Source organism: Gopherus flavomarginatus, chromosome 5 (assembly GCF_025201925.1).
Source record: "Gopherus flavomarginatus isolate rGopFla2 chromosome 5, rGopFla2.mat.asm, whole genome shotgun sequence".
NCBI classification, from domain to species: Eukaryota; Metazoa; Chordata; order Testudines; family Testudinidae; genus Gopherus; species Gopherus flavomarginatus.
Window position 1 is genome coordinate 109,059,570 of NC_066621.1, and position 23,663 is coordinate 109,083,232.

A 23,663-nucleotide genomic window follows, 5' to 3' on the forward strand; every position below is an offset into this window, starting at 1 on the left:
GATAACCTACATTGCTGATGCAGCACACTAAACGTCAGTCCATCTCATTGCCCAGTTAACATCAATAATGCCATCATATCAGAACTATCCTGTTTGCAATGTTGTTCATTCTTTTGGCTATGCATTTTCTGCATCATATTTCTTTAAAATGACAGAAAATATTAGAAAATAGAAGAATACAAATCTTGTGTTGTGGTGCATGCAGGAGCAAGGAGCTAAGAGAGGTACACGTGGCCACAAAAGACTTAAGGGCTTTCTTAGGGCAAGTCCACACTACAAAATTAAATCAACTTAAGTTACATTGACGTACAGCCACCACAGTAATGTAATCAGTTTGGCACATTTACATTAGCTTCCTCTGTCAGCGGTGAGTGTCCTCATCAGGTGCGCTTGCACCGATTTAACTGTCAGTGTGGGGCATTGTGGAGCACTGGGAGCCAGGGTCCGGCCATCCAGCTCCAGCTCTCAGCCTCACCTGGCAGGGCTCCAGCTACCCAGGGCTCACAGCCGGAACAGTCTGATGTAGCAACTGACACTACAATGTCAGTGACACTACACTGACACTGCATCAACCTAACTACATGGACCTAAGTGCTACAGCTCTCATAGAGGTGGAGTTATTAAGTTAGGGTAGTGGGCGACTTCCATCGGTGGGAGCAACATTTTAGTGTAGATGCTTACAGAGTTAGGTCAACATAAGCTGCCTTACATCGACCTAACTCTGTAGTGTAGACCAGGCCTCAGTAGTCACCTGGATGTGCTCCAGAAGTCACTTCTAATTAGCTCACTGAGCCTGACAGTATATCATTAACTCTGAAAGTGCTTTCCACAGTGACACAGGATTTAAGCAAAAACTTTAAACCAAGCTGAAAAATCTGTTTGTTTGAACTCTCATTCTATTGCTCTGGTATGAACTTCTGGGAATTAGTAAGCAGTCCAAACCCAGAAGTGAGGGAAACAAAGACAATAAGAAAAGATGGAAATCAAAGGAGAACCTGCAAACCACAAGACCTGTGAACCAAAGTCAACTATAGAAGAGGATGTGACATTCACCTGAAATAGTCTAAGCTGAAGAAATGCAGAGACCACCAGGATGCAGTTCTGCAAATCCAAAATGGATTATGCTAATTCAGAATAAGGCACTTTTATTCCAGAATAAAAGCATCCACACATGAAGTCAATCAGGAACAGTTAAACAGCAATAGCTATTCTGGAATAATTCCCCATGTATACAAGCCTAATTTATTAGCTGGTAGCAGCAGTTGTTTGTGGACTAGCCACTAGAAAGGGGCATGACAGTGTGTTACACATACACAACCTTTATATTCTGTCAAAATCCTTTTATGCAACATAGCAAAACAGACAGACAGAAGTATTCTGGGGCTTGAAATATACTAATAATTACCATTACTACTTGTTAAACTCTGCTGATTATACAGCGGATGATGTGGGCACATTACATTTCCAATCATATTAAACTTTCGGTATTGCACTGTACATCTTAGATCTAGAACAAACTTGTTAAAATTATAGTATTTGAATACTTCCAATACATTTTTCCTCAATTGGAATTACATGTTTAAGAAATGATAAATAGCTTACTCTAAACCAGAGGTTAACAACCTTTCAGAAGTGCTGTGCCAAGTCTTCATTTATTCACTCTAATTTAAGGTTTTGCGTGCCAGTCATACCTTTTAACGTTTTTAGAAGGTCTCTTTCTAGAAGTCTATAATATATAACTAAACTATTGTTGTATGTAAAGTTAATACAGTTTCAAAATGTTTAAGAAGCTTCATTTAAAATTAAATTAAAATGCAGAGGCCCCCAGACCGGTGGCTAGGACCCAGGCAGTGTGAGTGCCACTGAAAATCAGCTCACATGTCGCCTTCGGCACCTGTGCCATAGGTTGCCTACCCTTGTTCTAAACCATAACTTTTCCTAGGTGATTTACTAGAGCTTTGTAAAATTATGTAATGTAAGCCCCAGAATACAGAAAGAGAAAGAATCATATATTTCTATTGCCTTAAACTGTACGGTACATAAATACAATAGTAAGCACGGGGGAAAATACATTCAATTATTGGTTGTCAAGTCTTTAAAAAGACCTTGCAATGGAGCAAACTGCTATATACGTGGGATGATACACAGTGCTGGGATTTGACAACTAATTGCACTGACAAGTCCACTTTCTCTGCACTGAGTAATATTGATGTGTATGATGATAATTAAGTGCAGTGGATCAGGATAGCTGTGGACATCAGATATCAAGGCCCCAGGGGGAGGTTAACCATAGGCCAGATTGGTGGCATACAATGAAACAATAGCGCTACACTCTACGTCTGCTCAAAAACATTTGTCACGTTGTATTTTGAACCTACTATTCTTTGGAATGCATACTTTTGTTAATATTTTTAATGTAATTTAGAAACAACTAATGTTTACTTAGGAAAAACCTATGAATAGGTTATCTAAACAAGCAACATGGTTCTTTGGCTTTTACCAGTTGGTCAGACTCTAACGATGTATCTTCTGTTGTCACCCAACCCAGTGATCCTAAATTCTGCAACAATGCCTACACTTTGTGATGCACCAGTGATGAATTTTGGAGTGAACTGAAACTATGTCAACCATATATATATATTAGACAATTATAGCTATTGTTTTATTCTTTATTCTAAGATCAACCCATATTATTTGAATATTTTTCTAATTATTTTATATTGCTGCAAAAATTCTCAACTGTCCTGTGTGGGCTTCTTCCCCACCCAGGATGGTTCCTCACCATGATACCTGATTATTACTCTATGATAGTCCCCTCTGCTGGAGCTAGGAGCATGTCATTGATCAGCAGTTTTGCACCCAAGAGAACACAGATCCCAGAATTCTTTCTTCCTCTATCAGACTGAATCCACAGTACACAGCAAATGAATCCAATGACATACTACTCCTTGTGGTTCTCCTGTCTGCTTGATGGTTAAGCTATTAAACAGTATGGCTGCTTCCTGCAGTAACTTCCATCTATGGTCTACCGATGTTGCTAATTGCCCTATTGCTTTCTTGGAGACAGAGAACACGGAAGCACATTTGCTCAAGTATATTTCCACGTGGCTGACAAGTTTGGTTTATCACAGAAGGGAGCACAGTGAGCTGTTGTTGGCATGCTATGGTGCCCAGTCTCAGACTTAAGCTTGTAGTCACTACAGGAAGGTATGTGGGGGAGTGGATTCACTTCTGAAATTCTGATCAAATCTGAGAAGCTCAATGATTAGTTGCATCAGTTGAGAAAATCATGTGAGGGTGGTGGTGTGCATGATGGCCCAATTCTTTTCTGGAAATGGGTAATTTTACAGTAGACAACTGGCCTGTGTCTTCTCCCAGGGTCCAATTGTTACAGTCTTGGAGTTATTTGCTCCCATAGTGGGACTTATGGGTCTCAGTGGCTTAGAGCTATTGATCAGGGTTCGTAAGGGGTATCTTTCCAAGTATAGTAAGGTATATAACAGTTATGGGTAGTAACTAGATTTAAAATAGCTCATGCCAGTGCCTTACACATTCAATTAAAATTTAATAAAAAAAAACTTTAATGCACTTTTTGTACCAATATAGATATTGGTTCAGAAACTGATACAGTTGAATTTGTGCAATTGCACTTTCCCCCAAATTATGCTGGTAAAAGGAATGTATATATGTACAGTTTACTGACGTAAGCTACACAAATACAAGCAACTTTATACAAGTATAACAGCACCCACACTAAAGGGTTGTAATGATTTGACTATCTCTGTTCTTAAACTGGCATAGTTAAATCAATATAGAACCCAGCCCTAACACCATGAATTAAAGATTACTGACATGTGAGCTCATTAGTTCAGAATAAATGCAATATGTGAAAATTCCTTAGCATAGTTTAAGATCCTACACCCCCCCTACAGGAATGTAATCATGTTCTTGAGGGAAAAAAGTACTTCTAGTATAGTTCTTAAGTAGGGAATGAGTTGACAACATTCTCCAATGCTTGGGAACTCCGTAATGGCATGTCTAGAACTCTGTAATGGCATGTCCTTTTTATCTTTAGAAAGGAGAAATAGCTAAGCAATCGGCCAGCATGTGCACATAAAGAGAGTATGCACAATAGTTTCTGGTTTCAAGCAAGTGATTTTCTGATTTCAGTAGAATCATTGTTTAAGGAACTATTACTACCATCTTTTTAGAGGCACCATTGGGACTTTTAGAGATAGTTTTAGCCTCCGGTATTTATTTCTCACACACCATTATTTTTGGAAGTTTTAATGGCCGACTGTCACCATAAATGTGTTGTCTAGTTTTACTTTTGTGAAAAGACATGTAGACTCCAAACTGCATAATACCAGAAATATACACATGCTATTAAATGTGATCACAGAATCATAGAAATGTAGGGCTGGAAGGGTCTCAAGAGATCCATCCCTCCATGCTGAGGCAGGATTAAATATATCTACATCAACCCTGACAGATGTTTGTCTAACCTGTTCTTGGAAACCTCCAATGATGGGTATTTCACAACCTCTCTAGGTAACCTGTGCCATTGCTTAACTATTCTTATAGGTAGAAATGTTTTCCTAATATTTAACCTAAATCTCTCCTGCTGTAGACTAAGCGGTATATTTTAGCAAACAACTGATCACCATCCCTTTTTAGACTCTCTCCACATCTTTTTTAAAGTGTGGTGGTCCAACCTGGACACAATACACCAATTGAGGCTTCATCAGTGCTGAGTACAGTGGAACAATTATCTCTCAAGTCTTACTTCTATTAATACACTCAGAATGATATATGCCTTTTCCACAACACTCTACATTGTTACTCATTCAATTTGTGATCCAATGTAACTTCAAGATCCTCTTCTTCAATACTGCTGTCTAACCAGCTATTCCCAATTTTGTATTTATGCATTTGATTTTCCTTCTTAAGTTAAGTAGTACTTTGCACTTTGCACTTGTCTTTAATGAATTTTATCTTACTGATTTCATACCAATTCTCCAATTTATCAAAGTGCTTGCAATCCCTCCCTTGGTATCATCCATAATTTCTTATAAGTATACTCTCTACTCCATCATCCCAGTTGTTAATGAAAATATTGAATTGTACTTCAGCCAGGACACACCCTTGAGGGACCCCATTTGATATGTCTTCACAGTTTGATAACTAAATCTACTCCTTCCCCACCCATCCACTAGCTCAGTGACTCTGTCAAAGAAGAAAATTATATTGCAATATATAATCTCTTTTCTGTGTATTATATGTGTGACTGGTACCACCACCTATTATTAAGGTTACCCATCACTTCCCATTATAAAACCCTATATTCAGTTGTTTTAACTTTGCCAAACTTTAACCATTTGGGCTGACAAGTATCTGCCTCAAGCTGATTGCAGGGCGGAGGGGTGGGGGGTGACTTTCAAGGGAAATGGTTTAGTCATGTCAAAGAATAAGGCTAGTGAAAAATACATTGTTTTGCTGTGTTAAAAATTCTGGCAACATTTTCTATGAAAAGCTCTAGCACACCTGTGCTTGGAAGTAAAGACTTGAAATTTATTATGGGGGATGGCCTTTGTGTCAGGGATGTACCTTTTGCTATTCCCATGAAAATCTGCCCAAATTTAGCCACATTATTAGCCTTTGGGGGAAAAAATGCATTTTGCACATGCTCAGTAAAGCCTCACATTTTTTCCCCACCAAAATTCTGTCTGCATTGATTATGCTTTTGCCTGGGGTTGAGCAGGAATGTCCATGTGATCACAGCTCTGGGTTGTTGCAAGTTGTGCTGAGCCTGGGGAACTGAACTGATAGCAGCGAGACTGTCTCTCCTATGCTCTTAAACTTCCTGCAGGGACCAGGTAGTGTGGAGGGGGGAAGCTGTGCGATTCAAATGCAGAGGGGACAAGAATTGGACCTCTATAGGGATAGGAGGAATAGATTGGGAGAAGGGGCTAGGGAGGGGCGGGAGGTTTGCAGGAACTGGATCTGATAAATAGGGAGGAAACTGACTGGCTGGGCAAGGAAACTGGGACTAGGAGGTGGGAATACTAAAATTGGGCAAGGAAACCGAGACAGAAGATTGGGACTGGGATCCACTGAGGAGAGAGAACTGGGGGAGGGAAGAGAAGGAAGACTATCAGAGGAGGAGCCAAGAGTGAAGGGAACTGGGACTGGCAGGGTAAGGAGATGGGGACTGGGATGAAAAGCCAGGAGAAAGAGACAGAACTGGGACAGGGACAGTTTAGAGGAAATAAGGTAGAAGGGGGAGAGGGGTCACACTTGAAGGAAATGAGCAGGAGAGTCTGTGTCCACCAGAGAACACTCCCCTCTACAGCCTGGAATGGAAACCAAGATTCCTGAGTCCTGCCATTCCTCTGTTGTCAGCAGATATCTATGATACCCACTGGCAAAGCATCCCATCCTCATCTTGTGCTGCTCCACAAAGAGGATGACAACCTACTCCTGCTATCAGTTATTCTAATAGCTCAAGTGACAGAGGTCTGTGTGGTAGCTACAAAGGTTCTAACTCTACAGGTGACCTATGTGGGTATCAATATGATGCCATATGATGGAATTTCTGTTCACTTTTTAATAACCTAGGAAAATACACATAAAAATGTTAAAAGAATATTAATAATGTTGCAAAGTCAAGAACTCAGAACTTAGGACATGCCAGAACTAAGATTGCCTTTGCAACCTTAATTCAGTCCCTTGTCCATATGCATAGCAATACAGTTGTTAATTAAATGATTGCATAGTACTTTTTCCCTAGGATCACCACATTATTCACTGCAAACAATGGACCCACTCTGAGGATGAGACTGTGTAGTGAAGAAAGCTGTTGTCGTTAGGACCCCTGCCTCATTTGTTGCAGAAGTTGGAAGGTGTGCAGTGAATGATGCAGGGGATTGCAGGAAGAAAAGGGATGATTTCACTCCTGGTTATGGGAGCTGGATTCAGTCCTGGAGAACTGGATTCTATTCCGGCCTCTACCACAGAGCTCCTGTGGATGTTGGGCAAGTAACTTAAACCAAACTGTTCACAAATGGTCACTAATTGTATATTCCTCATTTTCTGGGTGTTCAAGCTCGGGTCTGATTCGCAGAACTGCTGAGCACTCAGAGCTGCAATTGAAAACAATGAGAGTTGTGCTTTGAACATATAGAATACTACATAGCATTAATTAGTCTGACAAATCAGGTCTTAGGCATCTGAATTTGGGCACTCAAAATCAGTGGATACTTTTGACCTAAATCTCTCTGCACCTTAGCACCCCATCTATAAAATATGGATAATACTACTCCCTTACCTCACAGAGATATTATTAAGATAAGTTAATTTAATGTTTGTAAAGGACTTAGATATTATGGTGATGAGTGTCATAGAAAAGCACTTGAGAAAATTAATAATTCTGTCTGCAGCACACAGTTTGAATAGTGTACAGTAAATAAGCCCTGGGGCCATGTGCTGAACAATGAGGAGAAAACAAAATATTGAATAGCTGCCCATTAAGTGAGCACTATCCATTCTGTACACTGAATGAGGCAAGGAAAACACAGTATGTGATTGTGTAATTAAAGACTGTATTACAATGCATACACACAGGGGGACTGAATTAAGATTGCACAAGCAACCTTAATCCTGGCATTTCCTAACTTTTGAGTGTTTGACTTTGTAGCCTTAATAATTTTTTGTTTTAAACTTAGTTTGTGTAACAGACTCAAACTCACAGACTTTAATGCTAGACGGGACCATCGTGATCTTCTAGCCTGACCTCCTGCATATTGCAGGCCACAAAATCTCATGCACCCACTCCTGCAACAGGTCCATAACTTCTGGTTGAGTTACTGTAGTCCTCAAATCTTAAATTAAAGGCTTCAAATTACAGAGAATCCACTATCTACTCTAATTCAAACCAGCAAGTGACCTATGCCCCACCCTACAGAGCAAATGGTGGCATTTTCTAGCCAGTTCAATGTGGACTATGAATTTTCACATCATATCACATTAGCTCAGATAACTAGAAGGCATGGTGTCCATAGATGAGCAGCGTGATATTTGTCACCACTATACTGTCATTAATATTATAAGCACACTGAATATGCATTTTTTCCATTTTCAGGTTCTTGCTCTATAAATCATAGTAGCAGATTATGTGCATATGGCTGAGTATGATTTAATGTTTCTAACCACTGTGAAGGAGCCTGTTAGGCACTGTTCTTTCATATGACCTAATATGACAATCAGACATAAAAATGGTACTGAAAGAAAACTCAATTACATTTGCCATCACTGAAGAAAAATTCTCTTGAAGCTTTGCAAAGAACGCTTGATAGACTACGAGTGGTTTCTCTTTCAAATTGGGGGAGGGGGATAAGGATTTTTTTTTAATGTCTCACATTTTACTCTCATTATATTAAGAATCCAATAAGCAATGGTAGCTGTAGCTCTCCAAGGGCAGAATTGAGACAATCACATTGTTTATGGTGTATCAGCACTGACATAAGATTTTATATTTTAGGTAAAGCACTTTAATACTTTTTTCCATTTCTTTTGATGTGATTATTCTTACTATTTGCCCAGTGGATATATTTTTAACTTTAAAAAAAATTAAGTTTTAATGTATTCCCTGTTTGACGTAACAAAATTGTAAAACTCCTACAGCTTTCTCCTTTTTTTGATATTATATAAGAACCCTGTAATTTTACATGCCAGAAAAGACAGAGCACCTGAGAATAAATGCCTATTCAAATTTATAGAACAGCATTCAAAGATGCATTATGTTTCTCTAGAGGAACTAAAGGTCAGAATGTATGAGAAGACAAAAATGTTTTTCAAATAAACCTACTGAAATGTTTTTCTTCTTACCCATCCTACTGCAAAATTTTCTTAAAACTGTTATCGGTATTCATATGGGACATGTCAAAGTGTAGATATTTCAAACACAAAACTATATGATAGATTTGAGTATTTGAAAATATAAAATGAGTCTCTAGGCAATAAAAAAGAGATATTTAAAATACATTTTTTGTCTCCTGATTATTTGGGTTCCTTTCACCTGTGCTCGGCATTTAGGGTATTTAAGCGATGTGTGCAAGTTCACTAAGATGTCATTTTACATGAAGAAAGAAAAGCACAAATAAGTTAGAGAAGTTCTGTATAACAATATTCTGAAATTCCCTGAAGGAGTGCTGACAAGTGTGTCAGGCATAAAATGAAGGATAAAGACCATTTCTCGATAAGAGCTAGTTTACAACACAACTCCATTTGTCAAAAATTCCCCTTGCTTTTTGTTAAGAGTGGAATTCACAGATCATCAGGAGCTTTTGGCCACCAATGGTTTAAATATATCTTTTTGGTGGTTTGTTCTGGTACCTATGTAGACCAAATATATGATAGAGAAGCTGGGGACTTGGGAAACATGGTAGTTTATGTGAAGATCCTTCTTGCAAAGTAGTCTGCAGAATGAAAAAGTTGAAGAACTATTATCCTAGAATGTTCATCTTCCTTCCCATCTTAGAGCTCTTGGTAGAGTTGAGGGAAGGAGGAGAGTTAGACGGGTCAGAATCCCAAATGTGTGCCAACCAGAGTTTTCAGTTGAAGGAGGTTTCTGGTTTTATACAGTCTGTCTTAGTCTAGTACATCAGAACAGTCTAAGAGCCCAAAGGCTATTGCATCATATCTGCCTAAGAAACATAATAAAATGAGAGAAAAGGGATGATGAGAACAGTAAGAAATATGAGAACAGAAGCGAGGAGAGATTTTTTAAGTTTGACAAATTTATGCCTCACTTAACAGGCCCACCTGGAGCTTGTGAATCATGTGGTTTTGCCCTCAATTCAATCTCACCTCCCACAGTGCTGTGCTATAATAACTTCCAGAAGACCAAGAGATAACACAGATTGGGTACATGTTCCATTTATGCTATTTGAAAGGGAAAATGGTGGTTATTCCTACTTGAATGATTACTAGATTATTCAAAATGAAAAGCAAGTAGACAACAGCCGCAGACCAGGACCTCTTCTGCAGAACTTGAAACTGAATTACAGGCCAACCTTTCTAAAGGTCTCATTAATGGGAACAAGGCAGTGGATTGGATAACTACATTTTGAGAAAGTCAAATACAGGCCAGGAATGTAAGGGTGCTGAGAATTCTGCCAGACCTTTATTAGTTACATTTATGGAAGAGTTAATGAAAAATATGCTGGCTTCATATTCAAAACATTTTACGAACACTGAACCCTATTCTCTCCTCTTGAATCCAGACTATAGTCTTTAAGAGGCAGAAAGTGTGACTGATTATGGGTCTACAAAACTGGATAGCAGAGTCCAGAAAGTGGATGAAGTTTGCTGAGGAGGGGGCTAGGCAAGGGGCCTTGAGAGATTCACTGATTCAGTGCTTCCCCATGGCACCCCACATAAGTTAGGCTTCTATGGAGCCCTATTGTACTAAAACTGCCACCCCATTACAACAGCCTTCTCCCATCCCAAGAAGAATTGATATAGCCACCACTGTGGATGTAGTCACTGCAGAGCCCTACCAAGGGCTGATTCAGCTCTAATTAATTCCCACAAAATTCTTGCAAGATAGGTAGACATTAGGCCCAATTTACAGATGAGAAAATTTAGTCTTCTCATGGCCACAGACAGAAACACTGTGGGCAGAGTCAAGAATAGAAGTCAAGGTTTCCAGATTCCCAATTCAGCTTTCAAAATATTAGACCACACCACTTTCTGAAAATGAAGAAAATTCTGATAAAACAGTATCTGAAAATATAACATGCCATTTTTAAGGAGATCAATTAGTTCAATCTGTGGCCCACTGACCTTAAATGTTCAAACTTTAGGGCAGGTGCGCAAGGTGGGGAAGATAATTTTTCTATACCCATACTGGCCTGCACACCAGCTCTCCAAGGGGACATGCCCTGATAATGATGTGACACTTATCCTTCTTCCTGTTCCCTAAACTGGACAGAGCCTATGTTGCATTGAGCAGGTACATGTTGCTCCTTACTAGAGAAGCAAAAGGTGGCCCAGCTACACATACCCAAGTCTGTTCTGTGGGCCTTGCCAGCAGGATTCACACAGAAGAGGACGCATGAGCCATCAAACCTGCTCCCTTTTATTTATCTGTCCATCAAGGGCAGAATTTCAAAATAGCAAATAAAACTGAAAATATTTTCAGCCTCTGAAAAACTAAAGCATTAAACATGTAAATGAAAAAAAAAGCCTCCTTTTTAATAACAGTAGTGCCTCACAACCTGTCATGGCCCTCAACCTTGTAAACTGGAGAGAAGGGAAGAGAGAGAAAGTATAGACAGTCCATCATCCTATGGAGAAGCCTATGATAGACTCTCCTCCTTCCCGTCCCTCCAAAAACACTCAGAACTGCTGAAAGCATTCTAAAGCTTGTTTTCTTTACTAGTTGCATTTATCTAATAAGATAACTTTTCACATCCATTGTATGAAATAGTTATCCCCATCAGAGTTGTTTACATGTTTTCAAGCCAAGTCCTAATTTAAATTGTAAATATTAAAGTTGTGTGGAAAATACTAAACTGCCAAAGAGATAAAAGCTACAAAACAAAAAGCCTGAAGCAAAATTTAATTACTAATAACCAATATGCATACTGGGTTAAGCCATTTATTGATTTTCAAATGTTGTTGCCATTTAACCTGTTCCTGATAAATCTTTAAAAGACTGGTCTATATTCAGATTCAGCAGCCAATTAATGGCTGGCACCATTTGCATGTTACAATAGTTTTCCACCATCAGGAGGAAAATTAGAACCCAGCCAGTTGCGACGGAGGTCATTTTGCCATTGTTTTCAAGAGAGCAGAAAGAGGAATCCTATGCTGATCGTCAGACATGAATGGTGAAAATGGGTATGAACTATACATTGGGGGCGTTAAGCATTTGCTTAACTCTGCTCTCTCTAAAGTAAGGCCAGCATTAAGAGCTGCTAAAAATACCTCCAGGCACTGCAACAACATAAATGTTTAATAATAATAAATAGAGACCTCAAACAGATTGGGGCCTCAGAATGCACTGTAAAACAATATAGAAATGAAGGTGTAGTGGGAAGAGAGGCTGAGACATAAGCTCTTGTATTAAAGGCCTGGTCGGAGGTCTGAACTAAAGTAATGATCAAGCCTTGCTAATATAAAGCAAAAGCTAGCAAGAGACAGGCTGTGAGCTCACAGAACCTGGCAAGAACAGGGCTGATACTGCAAACACACACACATTCGTAAGAAAGGCTAGGCATGGGACACTCAGGCAAATACATACCAGAATACCCCATACCAAGCATGGTACAAACACCTCCCACCCTCAAAGATAATGAGAACACACTGACTTCTCCTAAAGATAAGGTCAGAATAATCATGTGATGGATAGAGATGTTTTGATCAAACCAACACGTACAAGGTAATGGGTGGTAACAACCCATGTCAGGGGGCAATATGTAACTTGTTTGTATTGGGATATAAAATGAAGTCTCAGAGTGAGTGTCTTTGGCTGGCTTAGGGGATAATGGAAAGTCCCGCTATTAACTAAGCTAGTCCATTCCATCAGGCATACATGTGTTAGTGTACCTGTAACCATTAAACCAGGACATTAGGACTGTGCTTCATTGACAATAAACCTTACCAAATTCCTTTGGGGGAGAGAGAGAGAGAAGTGATTGTTGATTTATATTTTCACAGGTTATGATGCCAACCTGGCTATGGAGACTGTTGGGTATAGTAGTAATGATCCAAAAGGCAAAAGGATTGTCTGATACCAAGAAGATAAATTAGACACATCCCATGGCCAGAAACCTATGGATGCAGATTCCAAGCAACTCTACTGCACTGGATACTGCAAGCCAAACCTGTCCAGCCTGAATGGTTTTAAAATTGATGTGTGAAACAGAAGAGAAACAAGAAGCGGAACAGATCCTTAGAGAATCACCTGAGGCCATACAGATGGCCTGGGCATGAGTATTGGAGTCACAACCCAGGCACAGCATATTCCCACAAAACAATTTAGTAAACCAAATGATGAAATAAAAAAGAACTGACTTTAACTAAAGAGAAACAGAGACAGTATAATTGTTGTTGGAAGGCGGACGAGGAGGTTAACTGTGAACAATTTATTACCCTTGCTGTATTCCCTAATACTGGTTCTAGTAATACACTTGAGAGGCATCCATTGACCATGAATCCACACAGATTAAGGAACCAAAAACAGAAACACCAGAAAAGACATGAGTCTTATTAACCACACAATAAATAATGGATCATCACTTGGAACATTCCTGGTAGGAGATAACCTGGCTCTATCATGTAACATTCAATCATACTCAAAGGAAAGAGCAGAGATATTGATTGATTGGTTCCTAGTAGGTTACACAGTAATTGGTTAGATCAAAGGAATTGTTAAAACATATGGGTTATGGTCAAATAGAATCACCTTTGTTAACCTGGAGGATAGGTGGATTGCCTCCATTTATAGAAAGAACATTTAGCTAGAAGATAAGGGTATATACACGGGAACTTGGACCATAGTCTCAGACATCAGGAAATGCATTTATCATGTACAGGTATGTGAAGGAGCCTGTCCAACTCAGACACCCACTTTACCCCTGACCACTCACGTCACTACTGACACTATCTCGTCAATGGAATGTCCAAACCTACAACCTTGGCCCACATCAGGACTCTTCCTGAACCCTACCACAGAATATGTAGTAGAGAATGTGGGATGGATATATATGCCAATTCAACTAAATGTTGCTAATATGACCATGCCAATACAATCCCCTCAACAATACAAAATTTGTTCAATTCAGAAATTGAAATGCAATTGTAATTTTGGAAGGGTTTTCAAAATCCCTTACTAAAACAGCAAAGGAGAAAGAAGAGAGGTCTTATGGACACCATATTAGGAGGCTCAGGTCTTGACATGTCCATATAGAATTCAGCAGATATAGAAAATCTCAACTGAAAAATAAACAGCATTGTTAATAGAATAGATAAGGCAGTCAAAACAGGAGGCGGCATTAGCAGTCTATTTCTGGATCAACATGCAATTACCATTGACAACATACATTCAATTGCTCAAGGGTTCAGCCACCTGAATTCTACTATTTTGTCAATTATTAACAGCATGGAAAAGAATGATGCTTCACTGGCAGTTGTCTGTTTGGCCTCTGTGACAGAGTAATTGAAATGATCAAACAAAGTTTATTACAATTACAAAATTGGCCATGAGTACGAGACCACACAGCCATTTTAAAACAAATACAGTAGTAAGGAATAAATAATATTGCTCCTGTATTTCTGCAATTTGATAAATTTGATAAAGTTTCAAGTTTAGATCATGATGACAGCAAAAGTCTTCACATCATGATGGCCATCCCAGGGTGGATGCAAGATGCGGTCAAGGTGTACTATGCCAACAGTGTGGGAACCTTGGTAAATAATACTTATGTACAGCATTATTCCACTGTGCTCCTAGTAACTGAAACTGGCTTGGAAATTAATCAGGCTTGTTGCACAAAACATACTAGATGGTGGCTGTGTGAATGCTATGCTATAATTGATAGCAATAACACAAAAAGAGGCTGGGCTCGTTTGTTACAAAAAGAATTAGCCAATCAGATGGTACAAATACAAGATGAGGAATGTGCTCTGGGATATTCCAATTTTTCCATATATGGAACAATTTGTCCTGGAATCAATACAGGATTTTGTGTAGAAGTCACTAGCACAATTCAAATCAGAACGTATGCCTTTTGGCCAACAAGTAGTGTCAATACTGCCACTGAAATTATTACTCCTCCTGGAACCCTACAAGATTTATTAATTCAATTGTTTCCCCCAGTGGAGTAATTACAATTGGACATACATGATTTAGCGACAAGAACTAAGGAAGCCTTAATATCTATAGCTCATCTTTCCAACAACAAATAGAAGAAGTAGAATATGTGCAAAGAGAGGTGTAAACTCCTTGATGGGAAATTCCAAAGGATGTTACTCTACATCCTACAGTCAGGACACTTAGAGTAATATTGATGGAAATACAAGCCAAAACGGTAATTGCTCTGATGGGAATGTTTTGCTACCTGCAATGTCAAACCAAAAAAGCCAAATTACAGCTACACATAGGCATTATCTACACACACACACGCATACACACACTAACTATCCATATTATTCATATATTATCATTTATCAGAAGTTATACAGGAAATGTATCTGGTATTCATCTATTCAAGGATTATGTAATCCCTCATATATATACACCTATAGTACTCTATAAGATATAAGCACAATATATTTATAATCTTGACCAAAGCTCTTCTTACCGATCAAAGCCCTTCTCCTTGATCACCAATTAAATAAATATAAAGGCCTCCTCATGCCACCCAAAAGTTATCAAAGAACTCCTCTAGACTCCATAGATCAGTTATGGTCCCGGGACTAACATTCCTAGGTACACTGAAAACAACTGGAAAATGAAATCTGTCCATCACTCATACAAGGGAATGTGCAGACTATGGGACAGATGAGGCATGAATGTATGGATGGTAAAGTAAGGTGACCACATAACTGTGTTCAGCCTACTGGGTCATCTTCAGTCAATGCATTATACTTTTCCAGGACAATGGCTAAACATCCTCCCCATAAAAAAGAGAAAAAGTGGGGGAATGCAGTAGGAAGAGAGCCTGAGACATAAGCCAGTCTATGCATAAACCATGTTCCAGCCTATGCAACCGATGAAGTGGGCTGTAGCCCACAAAAGCTTATGCTCAAATAAATTTGTTAGTCTCTAAGGTGCCACAAGTACTCCTGTTCTTTTTACAAGATTCTAAACACTCTCAATTTTCTGTTTTAATTTTGTTTCCAATCGGGATACACTGTGCAGTTACACTGTTCAATGCATTCCCTGCACTTATAAATGGGAAACATTCAATTATGTAAATTACCTAGAATTCATATGAGATTAACTAATGTAATTAACTAAGATCAACCACAGTGCTAACGCTGGTCATAAGCAAAACTATATAAAACCATACAGCTGATCAATATTGTCAGGAACTATAGAGCAGAGTTCCTGGGGAGGGAAGTAGGTGTATAATAGGGCACCACAAGGGTTTTGCTTAACTGAAATTTTTGTTTAGCTGGACAAAGAGGAGGAGCTCTCTACGTGACATCAGCTGTCACACTCAAAATCCCAGGATTTGGGCCAGCGGAATCTCAATAAATGAGGAGTGGGAGGTGTGTGGCAAGCTGGGAAACAGAAAAAGAGAGTCTGACCAACCCTAGGTGCTGTTTACTTTCATACAAAAAGCTTGCTGCTGATTTAACGAATATAACTGGTGTAAATATTGTGGAGTTACTTATATTTGCACACTCTCATGGACAGACATTAGGTTTCACCAGTGATGTAAGGGCATGAATGCCTTAGTACTTTCATTTTTTCCAGTAGTACAGTTCTCCTTTACTGCCTTAAAGCACTATATCAGGTGTTACTTTTGAAGATTTAAACAGCTGGTTTTCTAATTTTGGCAAACTGAAAAGCATTTTATGTGGTCTGCACTTCAAAAGAGAATAAGCTACACACCAAATAAAAGACTAAGTGCTGGATTGACTGTAGCATTATTACTGATTTACTGAAGTGTAGTGATTACGTACTGCAGCAAATATGGCACAGAAAATAGGGATAGCTGGCATCTTTTCAAAATGAGTAATCTGCTTCCTGATATGGAAAATATGAATTCTCTCTTGCTGACTTACAGGAATGCTTTGGATCTTGACTTCTTTACTGTATAGCCTTCATATCTGCCTTCCTGAGCAAAGGGTATTGTAAACAGACCTTCTCTCATGCAACAGCCTTATGGGAATCCTATGGTAAAGGGAACAACTGGGTTTTGATGATTATGAACTTATCCTTTCATTCCTCTTGCCAGTATTTCCCAGGACTCAAGCTCTGGCTCTCTCCATGTTATCCCTCAATGATTTTCGCTGTGGCTTCAGTTACTACCTGTATGAGATGGCTTTAACTTCTCTCTCCTCACCTATGACCTTTCCCCAAGCATTTAGATGGTTACTTCAGGTGTGTCTCCAGCCACTCTACCTGGATGTCCCATGAAAAAGCTAAGTTTCTCACCTCCCTTCCCTCACATTTCCCTTAGAAGTTCCAGCATCTTCTTGTTTTCCACCCTTTCAAACTTAACATATTTTTTATTTCCCTCTCTCATTTATTCCCATATTTAGGCTGTTGACAAATCCTGTCAACATTTCATTTACGTCTCTAAAATTTTCTATTTTTTCTCCATCCTAATCACCAAAATTCTGCTCATGTCTCACTTCTTCTACTGCAACTCACTATTTTCTGGCCTCCTTAACAACTGAAGATGCTTCTTAAGTCCATGCTCTCATCTCACCACTCCGTTCATACTGCTCCCCTCATATCCCTACCTATGTATATCGCACCTGTATGTTAGGACTTACATTTCTTGTCTATTTTGACCTTCCTCTTTGCTCTGACACTACCTTGGGCCTACCTATTCCTTTAGCTTCCTTCTTTCCCTACTGCCTCCATGACTTCTTCCACGCTATCCCCTTATATCTGCAACATCACTCCCCTAGTGGAGCAAATATTCAGCATCTCCTTTTTCCGCCTCAAAATATAATTCTATGTGGTATAATCCACTATAACAGACTTATTCTACCATCTGCAAAAGTGCTACTATTAATTCATTTTTAAGACACTATAATACTGTATGTGATAATTCTATCTCTTGGTCAGCCAGAAACGTGTGTCTCTGATAAGTTCTCTTTGGTTGGAACCTTCTTGGAGAAGGGACTATGGCTTCCATTATCTTCTATCTCTCCTCGGACTTGAACCCCACTCCTTACTTTACCCTGTCTTCAGTGGAATCGGACGTGAGGTGTTGATCTGAGGAACTCTCCTTTGCCTATCTAATATTTTTGTATGTAGGAGGACAGAGAATAGACACCTGATCAAAGGCACTGAACAAGCACATCTTCCATACATCTGGTTTTGTTTATGTTTTCCTAGATACTGTTTTTCTGCTTTCCATTTAAAACCCGCTGTGGCTTTTGTTTGTAACTAAAAATTACTAGACTTAATATTGATATATTCTCTGTCCAGCAGCAAAAAAATGCTATCGGACTGGTTTTCTCAGTCTCATAACCTCAGGATAAGTGAGTGTTTGTACAACATCCACTGTATTATGTTTTGAAGCATTACCTGAAAATAAAAAGGAGTAGGAAGCGGGGCTTGCAGGAATAATTTCTGCGTAACAAGCAGGAATAAGAATCCAAAAAAGCGAGTGCATATGTTGAGACAAGTAGGAGATGGAACAAAGGTGCATATGTATTTATTTAAATTTATTATATCTGTAGGCATGCATGCTTGCCTTTTCTTAATAATTTAAGAATCTCAGAATTTATAAAATTCACTAGCTGTACAACATGACTCATTTTTCATGATGAGTCACCATTTTGTTTGCTAGTTATCTTCATTTTCTGTCCCTGCCTAACTTACATTTCAAGTTCTTCAAGGTTGGGTCTATACTGTTTTAAAATCCATAGAGTGCCAAACAAAAGTATAGTCCTACATAAATCTGTATTACTAATAAGTAATAATAATAATGATTTGTGCCATTGGTATATATTTGATCAACTAAAACATTAAACAATTGCTGCCTGATGCATGTTATTATATAAATCTCATTTTAAGCTTCTTTTAATGTAAATGCATGCTAAATTTCATGTATTTGTATTTTATTTGCTATGTTTTGGTTTTACCCTATTCCACAGAAGACATTTATCCTCCCACATCAGCTTTTTCCTTAATGTATACTGTGTATTATTACTATTTACCTATGTTGGAGATAATTTCATCCTTTATTTTTAACATTTAGTTGCTGCTTTATTAGAAATTATGGCAAAATCAGGCTATCAGAGAACATGCAGTACGACAGGGGAAAAAGGCATACCATAAAAAACATTCATTAAGGGCTAATTTCTGTCCTCTGCTATATGTGCACAACTCCAAATTGTTGCACACATATATCTGAGGGCAGATTTTGGCTAAGCATTTAATCCATAAAACAATCTAAGACACCTAACCAACACCAAAATATTGTAGGTGTTCGCAATTACAAAACATGGTAACAAGCCTCAAGAAAACATACACTTTACCTGACAAGACAACCTCAATTAGGTCTCCTTCTTGGATATCAGTAGCTGACTTCACCAGCTGGAGAATGTTTTCAGAGGTAGGATCATGGCGAAAAAGTAGAATTTTATCATACATTCCATAGAAACCACATTCAGGAAACTGCAAATATATAATCATGAATATTTATTATAATAATATAAAATACAGATGTGTGAAACATAATTAACACAACTAACATTTATTTTTGATAATAGACCTGTCCTCAGATTTACATATGACAAAGCTACACATTTACGTAGATCGGTCTTTTTAGCTGATGGACCATTTCTTATCCAACAGCTAACCAAGTAGGAGGCTTATTACACATATCAGTACTATGATGTGTGTGTTACAAGTACTTCAGTATAAGATTATCTTCAGGCTCTGGAGCTGTCTTTCCTCCCCTCCCTCCATGTAGGCTCTTTTATGCTTTCTTCCCTTGCAACGACTGCTACAGAACTTTCTTACAGATTTCCAGCCTACCCTTAATGCTATTGCTAATACCACTATTTAGATCCAGTAGAAAAAAAGATGCCCCTGGAGTTCAACTCAAGTCACCTCCATGATATTTCTCATCTCAATGTAAAGGGGAATCCTGAAATATTCTAACACCAGAGCCCTCTGCGTATCAGTGCCATGAGTTGCAGCATTATAGAGCCATATCTTTCTCATTCCATATATTGTTTCCTTCAGAAACCTCAAATTAATATCATCCAGTCCTGAGGCTGTCCCACAGCAAAGCCCTGGGGAGGAAGACAGATGGGGGCAAACTCTATATGGTTTATCATGTGGAATTTTCTTGGAACCATCCCTTCTGATTGGAGGGGTATGAGGCTTGCACTCCATTCTGTCCATCCCACTACTTTTATTCCATTCTCGGCATGAGGGTAGGTACTCTGCCCTTCTTTCAATTCAGGATGGGGGTTCATTCAAATCTCACTCGAAGAGGCTATCTGGGAGAGAGGCTGAATCAGCATTATCTCCAAGCCAGCCTCACCCACTTGTTCAAAAATAAGAGCTCAATTTTTCTGGCAGCAACAGATGACTACTCTTCTCCTGGAGAGTGAGAGTTTGCAGTGCTGTGCTGCACCTATAAGAAGAGTTTCTGCCACTGGAGGTCTTGAGAGATTATGGTCCCCATTTCCATTCTTCTTAGTATAGCCTCCTGTTAGTGTAATCCATAGAGGAGTGTCAAAGTGAGTAAATCCAAGTCACACCTGGTACCTGACATTCCTTTTTAATACATATTTTATCTTTGGTCTGTGCATATCTGTGTCTACATCCTAGACCAAAATCTGCCCCTCATTTGCACCCAAAAAAGGCTTCAAAAGGCTTAAATGAATGCAAAATTCAACTCATTGGTTAAATTCAACACTTGGCTATGACAGTGTAAATCTGGAGTCACTTCACTGAAGCATTTGGAATGACTCAGGATCTACACATGCATAAATAATTTCGCCCAATTCTTCTATATCTGCTTCTTTGACTTGCTCTGTTTCCAATGGCCTGAATAAAATAAGAAAAAAGCAGGGTTTTGAGGATCACAAATAGACCAATATAAAAGCATTGCGTACAATTTTATTTTCAGGGCAGGGAGGCTAAGAGATTCTATGTCTACCTAGATATCAGAATAATCATTTCCAGGTCTTAATGTTAATATTTTAAAATAAAAACAACCTACCTGCCCAACTCTAACTCCCACTTGATTCTGGGATCCAAAGCTGCCTCCTATTACCTCATAGGAAATGTCATCTCCTGCTGGAGTAATGTTAGTGTTTCAAACACTTTAGATAATTTAAGTTAGTCAATATTTGAAAATTCTCTTAAGAAAATACTAGGCACTAGGTGTCTGATCCTACATCTTAATATGTGAATGGTAAAGTTCATGAGATTAAATAGTGCAGCATCATATCTTATGTACAAAGATAAGGACAGTAAGGAACATTTCCTAAAAGTGCTTAACAGATCATATACATAGCTAAGGACTTGTCTTCACTACTGCACTTCATTGTTACTGCTGCATCAATGCAGCTGCGCCGATGTAGCATGTCTGGTGAAGACACAGTATGTCAATGGGAGAGCGCTCTCCCTTCGTTGTAATTACTCTACCTCAATGAGAGGGGGAAGCTATGTCAGCAGAGGGATGGTTTTTTCCAAACCCTAAGCGACATAACTTACACTGATTTAGGCGGTAGTGTAGACAAACCCTAAGCCATTTTTTATTTTCCCCAATCCTATAAAATTAAATGCTGCAAATTCATAAACATCTAATTTTAACATATGGACACCTGGGTCAAAAATTTTGAAAATGACTACAGATTTTGGATGCCTCCATTTCTGGATGTCCAATTTATGGAATTTTCAAAGGGTGGGTACTCAGCACATTCTGAAAATCAGGCCTGTACCTGAGCTTCTCAGACAGAGTCTAGGTGGGGCTCTATGAAGCTCTTTTTATGTAAAGTCAGTTGTTTACCAAATAAAGCAGAGTTCGTGCAAGCAACCTAAGCACCAAGTGACCACTGAACATCACATGGCCCATTTAAGGCATTTCAGGTTCGCACCCAAGAACAGAGAAACACAAAATCACCCGGTCACTATTGAAAATCTTGGCCTGGAGGTTTAAATTTAGAAATATAACACACTAGAAACCAAACGGCATTGTTATGAATTCATCTCAGCTATTAAAAAGCTCTTCCTAATTTTACTGTCATCTTCAAACATATCTTTTAAACTTTTTTTAAAAAATAGTTTAAATCTGGTACCAACAGAAAATGTATAATGTGGGTAAAAAAACAAAAAAAACACACAGTACTACTTCATTAAGCCAATGTTTCTGATTTTTTCCTCCTCCCAGACCTAACTGCATGCTACATCTTGTCTAAAAACTATTGAACATAATGAGATCAACATCATATTGGTTAAATAAGGTGAAAACTTCTAACAACTCAGTTAATTTCATATTATTTTCCACAGATGATTCAAACTTGTTCAGAAATACATTACAACTAGCAGGAATAACAACATGCTCTTCAGGGCACAACCATCTTTTTGTTCTATGGACAACATCTAACACAATGAGGTTCTGCTCCTTGACTAGGCTGTCAGGTGGTGCAGTACTACAATTACTACTACTAATAATAAAATCTTGCAATTATTTTCATATAATAAATTCAAGAGCAGGGCTAGTGATTCAACTTGTAAATAAGTATGTGCATCTTAACTTAAGAATAGCAACTAATCACACAGATAACATGTAACTGCTTGTATCCTTAATATTCCATCCAATTGTTTTTTAGACAAAGCTCTTCTTGATTCATCAACAAGAATTCTTATTGCATTTGCTGGGCCCCTTAGAAAAGGTGTCAGTGTGATGCAGTGTGGGACATGGAGGTCACCATGACAGCAGAGTTTCAGACACTGTTTAGTTGTCATGGCAGCAGAACTCCAGGCTTGGTTTTTTTTTTTTTTTCAGATTAAATACTTATTTATGGGACAAAACAAGTGTATGCATATCAGCTTTTGATTTAATAGGAAAACACAGGCTAATAATCTTTCAACTATCACACTTTTAGAACCAATGAGTCTGTTAGTCTTTAAGGTGCCATAGGACTCATTGTTGCTTTTTACAGATCCAGACTGACACAGCTACCCCTCTGATACTTGACTTTTAGAACAGAAACCCTGCATATGAGATTTTCAAAAACTGTTTTTAATAATAGTTTAAAGGCAAAATGATGTACTGCACTGCAGCACTTGCAATAACTGAAAGAACACACTGAAAAAATAAACATGGGAAACAATGTTCCCTAACTTGATAATAATCATCAGTTTTTACATAAAGGTGTTTGAGTTTTGAAATCTGAAAACCCTCATTAAGCTAAGCAGGCTTTCAGAAAAGCTCAAAGCTTGTAAACTCAGCTTGATCTTATTACAAGATCAGTAATGTTTTTTCAGAGTCTTTGTTGTTGTCAGCACAAACATCTCAGACAACAGATTTCAAATCTCTCCCAATTTTAAGGAGTCAAACTTGTAATTTTGAAAACATAGCCACCAATGTCTGAATTTAATATTAAAGGCTCAATTCAATTCTACATCAGAAAACTAACTCCAGGTTATGAGGGATTTTTCATAATCCTGTTGCATTTCATGGTAAATACCTGGATATCCAGTCAGTGGTGCTTGAACAATTTTTATAGTAGGAGTGCTGAAGGTGGAAACCATGTATTTGGGTTGTTATTACTACTTCAAGCCAGGGGTGCAGCAGCACTCCAACACTCCGAGTTCCAGCACCTATGTACTCGGCACTGATCTTTACAGTAGGTTAAGTTGACTAGTATCTTTTAATAGTTTAATTTAATAGTGAATTTAAAGTTCAGCATTACACACATGTACTACAAGAAACATAAGA

General features: G+C 38.5%; 1 protein-coding gene across 4 annotated transcripts in view; it reads right to left on the bottom strand.

The window, feature by feature from the left end:
• The window catches only part of PRKD1 (protein kinase D1), a 295,104-nt gene that overhangs the window by 102,057 nt on the left and 169,384 nt on the right, over positions 1-23,663 (bottom strand). For all 4 annotated transcript variants that reach the window (XM_050953862.1, XM_050953861.1, XM_050953863.1 and 1 more), the window contains one exon: positions 19,237-19,375. In XM_050953862.1, the coding sequence (XP_050809819.1) occupies positions 19,237-19,375 (139 nt within the window). The remainder of the gene's footprint in view (positions 1-19,236; positions 19,376-23,663) is intronic.